The sequence below is a fragment of the Asparagus officinalis genome, chromosome 9 (genome assembly GCF_001876935.1).
Source record: "Asparagus officinalis chromosome 9, Aspof.V1, whole genome shotgun sequence".
Taxonomy (NCBI): domain Eukaryota; kingdom Viridiplantae; phylum Streptophyta; class Magnoliopsida; order Asparagales; family Asparagaceae; genus Asparagus; species Asparagus officinalis.
This window is the reverse complement of record NC_033802.1, coordinates 16,907,730-16,922,838: the sequence shown is the minus strand read 5'-3', so window position 1 is coordinate 16,922,838 and position 15,109 is coordinate 16,907,730. Positions and strand designations below refer to the sequence as shown.

General features: G+C 38.6%; 2 protein-coding genes across 2 annotated transcripts; both read right to left on the bottom strand.

Moving 5' to 3' along the window:
* On the bottom strand, positions 1,899-6,192 carry LOC109823884. Its single transcript, XM_020390310.1, has 4 exons — positions 6,121-6,192; positions 4,292-4,557; positions 4,062-4,196; positions 1,899-2,258 (listed from the first exon to the last, which is right to left on the bottom strand). The coding sequence occupies exons 2-4, from the start codon at positions 4,514-4,516 to the stop codon at positions 2,199-2,201; spliced, it is 420 nt and encodes a 139-aa protein (XP_020245899.1). The 5' UTR covers positions 4,517-4,557; positions 6,121-6,192; the 3' UTR covers positions 1,899-2,198.
* On the bottom strand, positions 12,788-13,760 carry LOC109823242. The gene is made up of 2 exons (XM_020389526.1): positions 13,106-13,760; positions 12,788-13,008 (listed from the first exon to the last, which is right to left on the bottom strand). The coding sequence occupies exons 1-2, from the start codon at positions 13,758-13,760 to the stop codon at positions 12,788-12,790; spliced, it is 876 nt and encodes a 291-aa protein (XP_020245115.1).

Sequence of the window (15,109 nt, the reverse complement as noted above, 5' to 3'; positions counted from 1 at the left end):
TTTGGTGGTTCGGTGGCCGAGCCACCATTTGGTGGCTCGACCATGGTCGAGCCACCAAATGGCAGTTCGGCCAAAATCAGTTTTTTCGGTTCTTTTTATGGATTCTTTCGGGATTTGAGTGTTCCTGGACGTTCCAACTGATCTGATATTATGGTTATACAGTTGTTAACTAAAGATAAAGAAAAATCCATCATTCTCATCCAAATAACTACATCCGAGGCCTATAAATATGAGCCAAATGCCTCTATTTTATTGATCTGGAAATCAAGAGAACGAAGTGCTGTCAAATTGGAGATTGGAGCACGAATTTCAGAGAGTTAACAGATCTTGGCGGAGTTCTTCAACAAAGTGAGAGTTCGAGAGATCTGAGACTCATTCCCTATTCCTCCGGATTTAAGCTTAGTCTTAAATCTAGAGAAGAGCCGTGATTTTGCTTAGTCAAAATCACCGCTACTGCAATTACTTCCTTCGTGAAGTGAAAGCATTGATTATCCAACTTCTGCTAACCGGATCTGATCCGTAAGCGGTCCACGGATAAACCCCGGTACCGGCAACGATCCCGCACAAGCAATAGGCGATAAACATCTATTGCGTGTAGTTTGAGAGAAAATTATAATTTTCGATTTAAAGTCTTATAAAAAGTCTATCATTTTTTTTTGAGTTTATTGTAAGCATTCAAAGTTGTAATAGACTCATCAAAGAAATCAATTTTCCGATCAAACAGTGGTATTTTCCGAGCACGCTGATTATAAAAAAAGTAGACTCTGGTCATTGGAAAATTATTAATAAAATTTGTAGTTTTTTCTAACCAAAATACATATCTTTGGATTTGATGCACTTGACGATCAACACGGTTTCTAACACTCTTACTCATGGTTTTCAATTGTGGAAATTTTGTGTTCATGGATAGTTAAGGATAGAATGATTTTATAATATTTGAGAATGTAAAAACTAGTCGTTAAACTAGCCGTTATAAAAAAATAAATATGGCAATTGACACTTTTTCAAAAATTTGGGACATGTAACCAAACAAAAGAAAAGAAAAACTTGCTATTTCTATAAAGTAATAAGCACATTTTCTTGTTTTGAACCAAACAAGCAAAGTACAAAAAAATAAAAAAATTTGGTACTTTTTGACTTCTCAAAACTTTTCCTATAATTCTTTTAAGAAATACAAGGAAATTTATATTTTGGATGTTTTCCTTTTCGTATAATTTATAGAAATTGAACCAAACACCTCTTAAACGCATCCCACGTTGAAGTGTAACATGTCAGACGGTAAAGTATACATATAATATCCAAAATATCAAGGGAATTCATCTTCAAAGATGTAGCAAACTCCTTTTTAAATTGCTAAAGTAATTCTAGATTAGCCACCATAATGTATTGCCCACCGCAGAAAAAAAATATCCACATTGTATTTGCAGTGATGTTTATGTCAAGTTTTTGGAAAATTCAAGAGAGACTTCCCTGAGGAATATTACAGAGAAACTGCTTCTTTCACAATGTACCGAAAATATTATTATTAACCAAAAACAAGAGATTTTCTTGAGGAATATTATAGAGAAAACACTTCTTTCACTAGTTCATAATGCATGGTTTTCTGCAAATCTGAGTCAAAACGTCATACAACTATACAAGCAACCACCACTAAACTCAAATTGAAAATTAGAAAACTAGCGGCACGATGATACAGCTTACACGAGTTCAATATGGGAGAGAATAGAAAACTATATGAAGTCATTTATGATATTTAATTTTCTCATAACATATAAATCTTAAGAAGGCTACACTATCAGTGATAAATCGCCACCTTCATTTTCAGGGATGAAAGAAACGCACGATTCAATCTTCTAAAATTGTATGATTAATATCATCTAAGGAAACAAAAAACAACATAAGGACTAGAATAATAACTTCCAAACATCATTAAAAAAGTCCCCAGTTAGAAGTTATTTATCATTAAAAGCTATATGAATGCATTGATCTAACACAACCTACATTCCACATCAAAGCTTAACATGTCAGCTAATAAACTATATTATACAAGATCCAAGTTATCAAGGGATTCATCCTCAAAGATATAGCGAAAAAACAGTTAAGCATTTCGCAAGTCCAAGAAATATAGCAAGTAGCATGTAGATAATGGACTATATCATACAGGGGAGAGATCTTTAATTCATTTATATAAACATTATTTAACGTTCTTGAACCATCTCTGCTATTGTATCTTTGCTCCTTTCCATGTCCTCAGTCATCTACATTCATGAAAAATATACTAAAGTTAGCTAAGGCAATAGGATATCAATTTTTCCCAGCACATAATACGAGCTTGTTCAGTGTGCGTGTAAAGGTGAATGAATGAAGCCTCATATTGCAAAAATGTGGATAAATATATAGTTTCCAATAAAATTGTTGAAGTAAAATGACCAATATAGCTAAAAACTTACCAAGCACAGGGTAGGAAGCTCTAGTTAAAATTGATGTTTTGCCTGAAGGTAAACTTGAGTCTCTACAGATTCGACAATAACCTTCGTCACCACATTTCTTCCCCCAGCTATTTATTACAATCCAAAAGCTAATGCCAACGTTTTTACCATAGCCAACAATAACCATTGCATGCGAACTATAACCAGCAATTCGAACCCATGTAAATTGTACCCTTAAAAGAAAAAAGAATTAATGAAAAAAATTAAATTAATAAATATTTGCATTACATTGTCTGCTAACTCTAAAGATACTCATTGTCTTTCTTGACTTTTATTTGCATTATCAGCAATAAAAATAACAGAGATAATTAATGAAACAAATCAAATTAGTAAATGCTTCCAATACACTGTCTGCCAACTCTAAACATACTCATTGTCTTGCTAGGCTTTCATTTGCATTTTTAGCAAGAAAAATCACAGATCTCCTGTTGTAGCTATCGATCTGAGAGGTCATGGAAAGTCACTCAGGGATAACTATTTTAACTTCTCTATTGATGTATAAGCTTCCCATTTTCTAATATTTCTTTAATTTTTCAATTTTATTTAAGTTGTTTCGTGTATTCGCTTATTGTCAAGACCAATATATTTTTTAATTAAAAATGAAGTATGACCAATTCTGGTAATTTGAAGACTCTGTGCAATAATGTTTCGGCTGTTCTGAAGACAACGTATGGCGATTCTCCACTTGCAATCATACTAGTTGGCCACAGGTTTTCTTCTCATAGATTCCTACTTATGTTGTCCATCTATCATGTTACGTTATTCAGAGAAGATCTGTGCCTTGTAAATATGATATATACTAGCAAGTGATTTCTTGTGGTTAGTACATACGCACTTGACACTAACAGTTTTGAGTGTTGAATGCTGCTTAATGGTATATGTGTTGGTGATCTTACATACTGATGTTAATCTAAGATTTAGGTAGTTATGTGAATGACATAGGCATTTGGTTGTGTGCTGAAATCTGGAAATTAAAAAGAGGGTGTGTTCGCAAGTTTTTAAATTGTTTTCAAATTGGAATATCTTAAATTATAAGTGCGCGCTGAGTGGAGTTAGACTAAATCGGCTAATACCTTGAAGGTGTCCTCTCTTCCATTGTTATAGTTCAGACAGGGAAATATTAGTATAGTGGAAAGTAGACTCTATAATTTGTTAATATAAGGTAACAAGAGAAATCAATTTGTCTAAGATATACAATGGCAACAAATACAAGGATAATTTCTTCCGATAGTCCTCAAAACTTTGATAACAATGGAAAAGCCTCATTAATCAAAGGAAGTTGATAAGGCTTCATTTATTATCTTTATTCATTGTTTGTTTTCGTCAATAAAATTATCTTTATATCACTCTCATCAAAGGTAGTTTGTATTTTATATCTGATGAACTTTGAGAATTGAATGTTTGTTATCATGGAATCAAAAAACTAATGATGTCATTTGTCAGTTAGAAAGTAGCTTAAAATGAGCTAATTTTGTCATATAAGGAGACAACACGCATAATGCTTGTAGAATGAAAATGTTAATCAACCTCCACTAAATAGTAAATGTAATTTTTACCAAGTTTAGCAATTACCTTCTTTAAATTTAAGAAGTCTTTTGTAATCACGATTGCAGCACCAACCGGGTGCTTGCTCACACAGGAGAGGAGCGTTGCTTCATCTCCATCCTTAATTTTCTGAAAACATTTTATCTTGAAAGTTTTTGTGTTCTGAAATAGAAAATCCAAGTTATAATATTCTTTTCCAATTTGGAAGAAAAGTTAAATGCGATATTTGAGTTAACTAAATAACCCAATACTATTACCTCATTGCGGTCGATGCATTCTCCTCTTTTCTTAACAAAGGGACAGTCCTTTTCATATAGCACACCCCTTGTTATGATATATTTAAAAGCCTTGACAATGGACCATAAGTAACACCGAACTTTGTCGAACTTAGGAGTGATATCAAAATGTATAAGGTAACAATTGACTATATCTTGTGGCAAAAGCAAGGGAAACTCTTGATCCATATGAGCAATCTTATACATAGCTTCAACACACGTGCATGTGGTGATGCACCAACAGCAATCTAGAATAAGTGTTAAACGTTATTAATTCAATCAACTAGATGGAATAAGTGCTGAAAGAAGACAAAATAGGAAAGGGGAGCCTATGATTTGGATGAAAAACCAAAAAAAAAGTTTCACAGAGAAAAAAGGGGACTAGTAAATAACAAATACTGGAAGATAATGACAAGTCATGTTGTTTTTTAGAAACAAGGAACAGCTATCAAAGGCAGTAGCTTGTATTTTGTGCTAAGTACTATCAGAAGGGCTATATGTACAAAATGTAACACTTATCGTAAAACGAACTTTCTTAGGATACAGACGAATCACATGATACATCCTCTCATATTGTATGTCGAGTGAAATAAACTACAAAAAATAAGAGGTATACTTGTTACTATTTATTTTCCATTGGCGTTGTGCATATATGATATGAGAAAATGAATTATTCGTTAGGTGATTGAAAATAGAGATAAACTAATATATTAAGTATTCATGTATACTCAGATATGACTGGACTATCTTGCACTCGCTTTTATCTCATGGAAATGAAATTTTCATTTACCTAAAAGAATTATACTGAGTAAATTAGACACTCAATGTTTTTATCTCATGGAAATGAAATTTTCATTTACCTAAAAGAATTATACTGAGTAAATTAGACACTCAATGTTTACCTTAGCATACTATTCATTTACCTAAAAGAATTATACTGAGTAAATTAGACACTCAATGTTTACCTTAGCATACTATAATATCTAACTACTTTGTTGAGTGATTCTTTGCATCACTTTCTCATGCTCACTGGATTGTTAATGTTTATCTATACACACAGAGGAATGCAACTACCAATAATTAACTATTAAATGCTTACGAATGCCACAATATTTAGAAAAACAAACAAGTATAGGGCATAAGTTTATGTTTAGGACGAATATATGCAATTTTCCTCTCGAATAATAAGTTACTATAGGATTTTCGAATATTGTCTAGACAGATTATAAACACTATATCTATTCCTTTAGTATTCTCTACAATTATGATGGCCGGAAAAATTGTAGAAAGATTACGACATAGAGGATATAAATTAGCTATTATTACTATATGAAGAGTGAAATTAATTAAAAATATCTACAATCAGAAAGTTATATAACAAAAAAACCTAAGAAAGAAACAATATTATAAAGCTTATATCTCTCAATAATTAAATGGAAAATTCAAAATTAAAGATATATAAGATACGAAAAGATAAAAGGAAAAAAATAGATTCTTTTTCCAATAATATATATATCTCCAAATTAACTAGAATCGTTTAAATGCTTACTCTGTTTAGTGACCTTGCAGTTGTGGACTCTCTGAATGAAAGGGAAGGTCAAAAAATAGTGATCAAATAACTATCGTGAACCGAGAGTAGTAAAAACAAAGACAGATTCCGTAATTTCCCCAAAAAATTACAATTTCCCCAAACCGATAAACAACCAGGGTTTTCTTGGAGCCTTTAATGCAATTAAGCAGCAAAAGCATAAAGGATAAGAAGGGAAACTAGCATGCAATTTCTGTCATCTACTTGATTTCAACCCTCTCACCTGATGCTTTTCCAATACCTCCCAATCCAATGTAAGTTTCTGAAGTTGTTCCAGTACTATCGTCTTCATCATCATCCATGGGGTTGTATTCATAATCATTAGGTCTTTGAAATAAATGACATTACTTTTCTTTTGTAGGCTGCACATGTCTCTCACTTTCTGTGCTGCCAATGCGATAATGAGTCGGATGGTGTCGATCCTCGCGACTGGTGCGAACACTTCTTCATAGTCAACTCCTTCTCGCTGACTATAGCATTTTGCAACAAGCCTGGCCTTGTACTTCTCGATTCCGCCATCTTGATTTGTCTTTGTCTTGCACACCCACTTTACTCCGATTGGTTTATGGCCTTCAGGTAAGGTAGTGAGCTCCCATGTGTCATTTCTCTTGATTGCCTCGATCTCGTCATCCATGGCTTTTCTCCACTTATCTTCTTGAGCAGCTTCTTCATAGCTGACCGGATCACATTCTGCAAACAAGCAGAATAGTGTGTAGTCATCCATCATCTCGACAGGCTCTGTATCGTCGTACAGATCTCTTAGGCTTCTCATCCTCCTTGTTGCTCCCCCTGAAGAGCTTCCTTCACTTGAGCTGGATGATGTCGGCGTTGATGTTGGGGTTGATGGAGCTGGACTATTAGGTGGACTTTGTTCTGGTCTTCCAACCTCCTGCAAGTCATCATCATTATCTTCAAAGAACATACCTTTAATATTTTTATCTTCATCGGTCCATTTCCAATAATCTTCTTCATCGAACTCCACGTCTCTTGAAATGATCATCTTCTTTGTAACTGGATTGTAGAGCTTGTATGCTTTTGTCCTCCTCTCGTACCCAACGAATATGCACTTTTCTCCTCGATCGTCCAACTTCTTTCTTTTCTGCTCCGGGATGTGTGCATATGCAATACACCCAAACACCTTCAGGTGGTTGACACTTGGCTTGATGTTGCTCCACATCTCCAATGGTGTCTTGAACTTGACGCTCTTTGTCGGACATCTGTTGAGGAGGTAAACTGCACAGTCCACGGCTTCAGCCCAGTAAGTCTTTGGCAGGTACTTGCTCTTCAACATGCTTCTGACCATATCAAGAATGGTACGATTCTTCCGCTCTGCTATGCCATTCTGCTGTGGTGTGTAGGCGGCAGTGAGTTGATGAATTATCCCGTACTGCTTGTTGAAATTGTTGAATGCCTTCGAAGTGTATTCTCCACCTCGATCTGATCGGAGCACTTTGATGTGGTACCCACTTTGCTTTTCTACCATCTCCTTGAATTCTTTGAATTTCTCCAGAGCTTCGGATTTCTCCTTCAGGAAATAAACCCAAGTTTTTCTGCTATAATCATCAATAAATGTGAGAAAATACCTGTTTCCTCCAAGAGAGATGACTTCAAATGGTCCTGCAATATCTGTGTGGACCAATTGTAGCAACTCTGTTGCTCTTCTTGACTTTCCAACTTCGAAACTTCTTCTATGTTGTTTGCCCTTCATACAGCCTTCACATAGCTGGTTCGGATGGTTGATTTGCGGCAATCCTTTTACCATTTTCTCCTTCCATAGAAGATTCAGGCCACTGAAAGCGAGATGCCCGAATCGTAGATGCCAGAGCCAAGTCTCGTCTTTTATGATTGACTTCAAGCACTTGACAGGGTCAGCATGAATATTTAAGGTAAACAGTCTATTTCTAGACATGTTCACCTTTGCAATAACTTCATTTTTATTTTTAATAGTGAGGGCAAGGTCTTTTAGATGTATATCATAGCCTCTTTCAAGGAGCTGGCCTAGGCTCAAAATATTATTTCGTAATGCTGGAACATAGTAGACATCAGAGATGTACCTGTTCTCGCCCGTCTTTGTCTGGATCATTATATTGCCCTTGCCTTTCACTGGAATCTTTGACTGATCTCCAAAGGTGACATCTCCTTGTACCGTCTCGTTCAGCTCGGTAAAAAACTCCTTGATGCCGCACATGTGGTTACTGGCACCTGAATCTAGATACCAGATATCTTTATTCTTGCTTTCGCTCTCCTGGTACGTCAACAGGACTGTTGAAGTGTCTGCCTGCTCCCTTTCTACAAAGTTGCTTCTTTCTGCCACTTGATTTGATTTCTCCCAACATTCGTAGCTGAGATGACCGTATCTCTTACATTTGTAACACTGTGGCTGAGATCTGTCCTCATGGTAACTTCTTCCTTGTCCTCGTCCTCGTGTGCCACGACCTCGTCCTCGATCGAATGATCGTTCACGATCTCTATTTCGATCTTGATTTTCATGGCCTCCTTGGTACTGTCTCCTACGACCTTGCTGGAAGTTTGAGCCACCTCGAAATGAGCCTCTGCCTCTGTAGCCTCCACGTCCTCTTCGACTATCTTCTTTGATAGTCATCTTACTCTGCAAGGCTTGTTCTAGATTCTCCGCTTGATTTGAACTAATGTTTATATCTTGTTCATAAGCTTGCAGAGAACCTTGCAGCTCATCAATAGATACTTCGGAAAGATCTTTAGACTCTTGTATTGCCGGAATAATATATTTGAATTTAGAGTCTAAAGTCCTAAGTATCTTCTCCATAATTCTTACATCATTAATTGCTTCTCCATTTCTCTTCATTTGATTTGTTATTGTCTGAACTCTACTAAAATAATCCGATATTGATTCTGTAGCTTTCATCTTCAAATTTTCAAATTCAACTCTTAATGCTTGGAGGCGTACCTTTTTGGCTCTTTCCGCACCTTGATAGGATTTTTGTAAAATCTCCCATGCTTCTTTAGAGGACAGGGCATTGGAAATCTTCTCAAACGCAGATTCATCTACGCCTTGGAATATTAGGAACAAAGCTTTTTTGTCTCTTTTTCTGACCTCCTTCAACTCACTCTTCTGAGTGGCGGTGAGAGTTGCTTCTGCTGCAGGTGACTCCGGTTCAGTGTAGCCATTCTCTACGAGATCCCACAAGTCTTGCGAGCCGAGCAAGACTTTCATCTGGATACTCCAGTTGTCGTAATTGGTCTTCATCAGCTTCGGAATCTGTGGCTGGATCATGTTCGCCATCTCGTACACGAGCACCTTCGATTGGCCCGGCTAGATCGAACTTTGCTCTGATACCACTTTGATGGAATTTGAAGAACACAACACTCTACACAAAGGAAACTTTTATTGATAGAACACTTGAGAATACAACACTTGTTCTTACAAGAACACCTCACTTTCACACAATTCCTTTATTTTGGTGGACACTCACACAAGGCTACACTACACACTCAAGCTCTCAAGCTCACTTCTTGCTTGCTTGCTTGCTTGCCCAAATGAGAGCACAAGACCCCTATTTATAGTTGTTTAAGAGGGCTAGGAAGTGTGTAGAAGAGTTAATCCTAGCCATACATTACTAAGAAGTTTCTAGAAGAATAAATACTAGCCATACACTTGTATCTTCCTAGAAACTTCATGGTAGATATTTTGTAGGATGTTACTAGAAAGAAGTTCTAGAAAGTTGTTCTAGAATAATCTAAGTTGGTGAGGAATTCTAATACTCCCCCTCATCACCAACTTTCATTTCTCTCAAGTCCAAGCTTCTTCTTAAGCTTCAAAAATGTCTCTGTCTTTAGTGGCTTGGTGAAGATGTCAGCGATTTGGTCTTCAGACTTGCAATATGACAGCATCACAGTCTTCTTTTTAACTTGATGTCGGATGAAATGATACCTTGTCTCTATGTGTTTGCTTCGTCCATGTGCTACCGGATTTTTGGCAAGTGCAATAGCTGACTTGTTGTCGATGAGAATCTCTGTCGGTGCTTCTTGTTGGTGTTGCAATTCCTTCATCAGACTCCTGAGCCATATTGCTTGACACGCACATGTCGATGCTGCTATGTATTCTGCTTCGCAACTTGATAGAGCGACGACAGACTGCTTCTTTGATGACCATGAGAATGTTGCTGATCCGATATTGAACATGTAGCCAGATGTGCTCTTTCTTTCATCTAAATCTCCACCATAATCGCTGTCGGTGTAGCCGACTAATCTTGAATCTGCACACTGTGTATAAAATAATCCTTGATCAATACTTCCTCGGACATACCTAAGAATTCTCTTGGCTGCTTTGAAATGCTCCTGTCTTGGCTCCTCCATATATCTGCTCACCAGTCCTACCGCGAACACTATGTCGGGCCTGGTGATGGTTAGGTAGCGCAAGCTCCCGACTAAACTCTTGTATAGAGTTGGATCAATATAGCTTCCTGGTGTGTCTCGCCTCAGCTTCACTCCGACTTCTGCAGGAGTTGCGACTGGATTGCAGTTGCTCATGTTGAACTTCTGAAGGATATCCTTTGCATACTTCTTCTGAGAGATGAAGATTCCTTTCTCTGATTGCGACACTTCTACTCCAAGAAAGTATGACATTTCTCCAATGTCAGTCATCTCGAACTCCTTGATCATATTCTTTTTGAACTCCTCGAACATTTTCGGATTGTTGCCGGTGAAGATCATGTCGTCCACGTAGAGACATACGATCATGATGTCTTCATCCTTCTTCTTGGTATAGAGAGAGTGCTCATACGGGCTCCGATGGAATCCGTTCTTCTGGAAGTATGCATCGATTCTGGCATTCCATGCTCTGGGCGCTTGCTTCAGTCCATACAATGCCTTCTTCAGCTTGTAGACTTTGTCTTCTTGATTCTTCACCTCGTACCCTGGTGGTTGCTTGATGTAGACTTCTTCTTCTAAGTAGCCGTTCAGGAATGCAGACTTCACGTCCATCTGGTAGATCTTCCACCGGTTCTGTGCTGCCAATGCGATAATGAGTCGGATGGTGTCGATCCTCGCGACTGGTGCGAACACTTCTTCATAGTCAACTCCTTCTCGCTGACTATAGCCTTTTGCAACAAGCCTGGCCTTGTACTTCTCGATTCCGCCATCTTGATTTGTCTTTGTCTTGTACACCCACTTTACTCCGATTGGTTTATGGCCTTCAGGTAAGGTAGTGAGCTCCCATGTGTCATTTCTCTTGATTGCCTCGATCTCGTCATCCATGGCTTTTCTCCACTTATCTTCTTGAGCAGCTTCTTCATAGCTGACCGGATCACATTCTGCAAACAAGCAGAATAGTGTGTAGTCATCCATCATCTCGACAGGCTCTGTATCGTCGTACAGATCTCTTAGGCTTCTCATCCTCCTTGTTGCTCCCCCTGAAGAGCTTCCTTCACTTGAGCTGGATGATGTCGGCGTTGATGTTGGGGTTGATGGAGCTGGACTATTAGGTGGACTTTGTTCTGGTCTTCCAACCTCCTGCAAGTCATCATCATTATCTTCAAAGAACATACCTTTAATATTTTTATCTTCATCGGTCCATTTCCAATAATCTTCTTCATCGAACTCCACGTCTCTTGAAATGATCATCTTCTTTGTAACTGGATTGTAGAGCTTGTATGCTTTTGTCCTCCTCTCGTACCCAACGAATATGCACTTTTCTCCTCGATCGTCCAACTTCTTTCTTTTCTGCTCCGGGATGTGTGCATATGCAATACACCCAAACACCTTCAGGTGGTTGACACTTGGCTTGATGTTGCTCCACATCTCCAATGGTGTCTTGAACTTGACGCTCTTTGTCGGACATCTGTTGAGGAGGTAAACTGCACAGTCCACGGCTTCAGCCCAGTAAGTCTTTGGCAGGTACTTGCTCTTCAACATGCTTCTGACCATATCAAGAATGGTACGATTCTTCCGCTCTGCTATGCCATTCTGCTGTGGTGTGTAGGCGGCAGTGAGTTGATGAATTATCCCGTACTGCTTGTTGAAATTGTTGAATGCCTTCGAAGTGTATTCTCCACCTCGATCTGATCGGAGCACTTTGATGTGGTACCCACTTTGCTTTTCTACCATCTCCTTGAATTCTTTGAATTTCTCCAGAGCTTCGGATTTCTCCTTCAGGAAATAAACCCAAGTTTTTCTGCTATAATCATCAATAAATGTGAGAAAATACCTGTTTCCTCCAAGAGAGATGACTTCAAATGGTCCTGCAATATCTGTGTGGACCAATTGTAGCAACTCTGTTGCTCTTCTTGACTTTCCAACTTCGAAACTTCTTCTATGTTGTTTGCCCTTCATACAGCCTTCACATAGCTGGTTCGGATGGTTGATTTGCGGCAATCCTTTTACCATTTTCTCCTTCCATAGAAGATTCAGGCCACTGAAAGCGAGATGCCCGAATCGTAGATGCCAGAGCCAAGTCTCGTCTTTTATGATTGACTTCAAGCACTTGACAGGGTCAGCATGAATATTTAAGGTAAACAGTCTATTTCTAGACATGTTCACCTTTGCAATAACTTCATTTTTATTTTTAATAGTGAGGGCAAGGTCTTTTAGATGTATATCATAGCCTCTTTCAAGGAGCTGGCCTAGGCTCAAAATATTATTTCGTAATGCTGGAACATAGTAGACATCAGAGATGTACCTGTTCTCGCCCGTCTTTGTCTGGATCATTATATTGCCCTTGCCTTTCACTGGAATCTTTGACTGATCTCCAAAGGTGACATCTCCTTGTACCGTCTCGTTCAGCTCGGTAAAAAACTCCTTGATGCCGCACATGTGGTTACTGGCACCTGAATCTAGATACCAGATATCTTTATTCTTGCTTTCGCTCTCCTGGTACGTCAACAGGACTGTTGAAGTGTCTGCCTGCTCCCTTTCTACAAAGTTGCTTCTTTCTGCCACTTGATTTGATTTCTCCCAACATTCGTAGCTGAGATGACCGTATCTCTTACATTTGTAACACTGTGGCTGAGATCTGTCCTCATGGTAACTTCTTCCTTGTCCTCGTCCTCGTGTGCCACGACCTCGTCCTCGATCGAATGATCGTTCACGATCTCTATTTCGATCTTGATTTTCATGGCCTCCTTGGTACTGTCTCCTACGACCTTGCTGGAAGTTTGAGCCACCTCGAAATGAGCCTCTGCCTCTGTAGCCTCCACGTCCTCTTCGACTATCTTCTTTGATAGTCATCTTACTCTGCAAGGCTTGTTCTAGATTCTCCGCTTGATTTGAACTAATGTTTATATCTTGTTCATAAGCTTGCAGAGAACCTTGCAGCTCATCAATAGATACTTCGGAAAGATCTTTAGACTCTTGTATTGCCGGAATAATATATTTGAATTTAGAGTCTAAAGTCCTAAGTATCTTCTCCATAATTCTTACATCATTAATTGCTTCTCCATTTCTCTTCATTTGATTTGTTATTGTCTGAACTCTACTAAAATAATCCGATATTGATTCTGTAGCTTTCATCTTCAAATTTTCAAATTCAACTCTTAATGCTTGGAGGCGTACCTTTTTGGCTCTTTCCGCACCTTGATAGGATTTTTGTAAAATCTCCCATGCTTCTTTAGAGGACAGGGCATTGGAAATCTTCTCAAACGCAGATTCATCTACGCCTTGGAATATTAGGAACAAAGCTTTTTTGTCTCTTTTTCTGACCTCCTTCAACTCACTCTTCTGAGTGGCGGTGAGAGTTGCTTCTGCTGCAGGTGACTCCGGTTCAGTGTAGCCATTCTCTACGAGATCCCACAAGTCTTGCGAGCCGAGCAAGACTTTCATCTGGATACTCCAGTTGTCGTAATTGGTCTTCATCAGCTTCGGAATCTGTGGCTGGATCATGTTCGCCATCTCGTACACGAGCACCTTCGATTGGCCCGGCTAGATCGAACTTTGCTCTGATACCACTTTGATGGAATTTGAAGAACACAACACTCTACACAAAGGAAACTTTTATTGATAGAACACTTGAGAATACAACACTTGTTCTTACAAGAACACCTCACTTTCACACAATTCCTTTATTTTGGTGGACACTCACACAAGGCTACACTACACACTCAAGCTCTCAAGCTCACTTCTTGCTTGCTTGCTTGCTTGCCCAAATGAGAGCACAAGACCCCTATTTATAGTTGTTTAAGAGGGCTAGGAAGTGTGTAGAAGAGTTAATCCTAGCCATACATTACTAAGAAGTTTCTAGAAGAATAAATACTAGCCATACACTTGTATCTTCCTAGAAACTTCATGGTAGATATTTTGTAGGATGTTACTAGAAAGAAGTTCTAGAAAGTTGTTCTAGAATAATCTAAGTTGGTGAGGAATTCTAATACTCCCCCTCATCACCAACTTTCATTTCTCTCAAGTCCAAGCTTCTTCTTAAGCTTCAAAAATGTCTCTGTCTTTAGTGGCTTGGTGAAGATGTCAGCGATTTGGTCTTCAGACTTGCAATATGACAGCATCACAGTCTTCTTTTTAACTTGATGTCGGATGAAATGATACCTTGTCTCTATGTGTTTGCTTCGTCCATGTGCTACCGGATTTTTGGCAAGTGCAATAGCTGACTTGTTGTCGATGAGAATCTCTGTCGGTGCTTCTTGTTGGTGTTGCAATTCCTTCATCAGACTCCTGAGCCATATTGCTTGACACGCACATGTCGATGCTGCTATGTATTCTGCTTCGCAACTTGATAGAGCGACGACAGACTGCTTCTTTGATGACCATGAGAATGTTGCTGATCCGATATTGAACATGTAGCCAGATGTGCTCTTTCTTTCATCTAAATCTCCACCATAATCGCTGTCGGTGTAGCCGACTAATCTTGAATCTGCACACTGTGTATAAAATAATCCTTGATCAATACTTCCTCGGACATACCTAAGAATTCTCTTGGCTGCTTTGAAATGCTCCTGTCTTGGCTCCTCCATATATCTGCTCACCAGTCCTACCGCGAACACTATGTCGGGCCTGGTGATGGTTAGGTAGCGCAAGCTCCCGACTAAACTCTTGTATAGAGTTGGATCAATATAGCTTCCTGGTGTGTCTCGCCTCAGCTTCACTCCGACTTCTGCAGGAGTTGCGACTGGATTGCAGTTGCTCATGTTGAACTTCTGAAGGATATCCTTTGCATACTTCTTCTGAGAGATGAAGATTCCTTTCTCTGATTGCGACACTTCTACTCCAAGAAAGTATGACATTTCTCC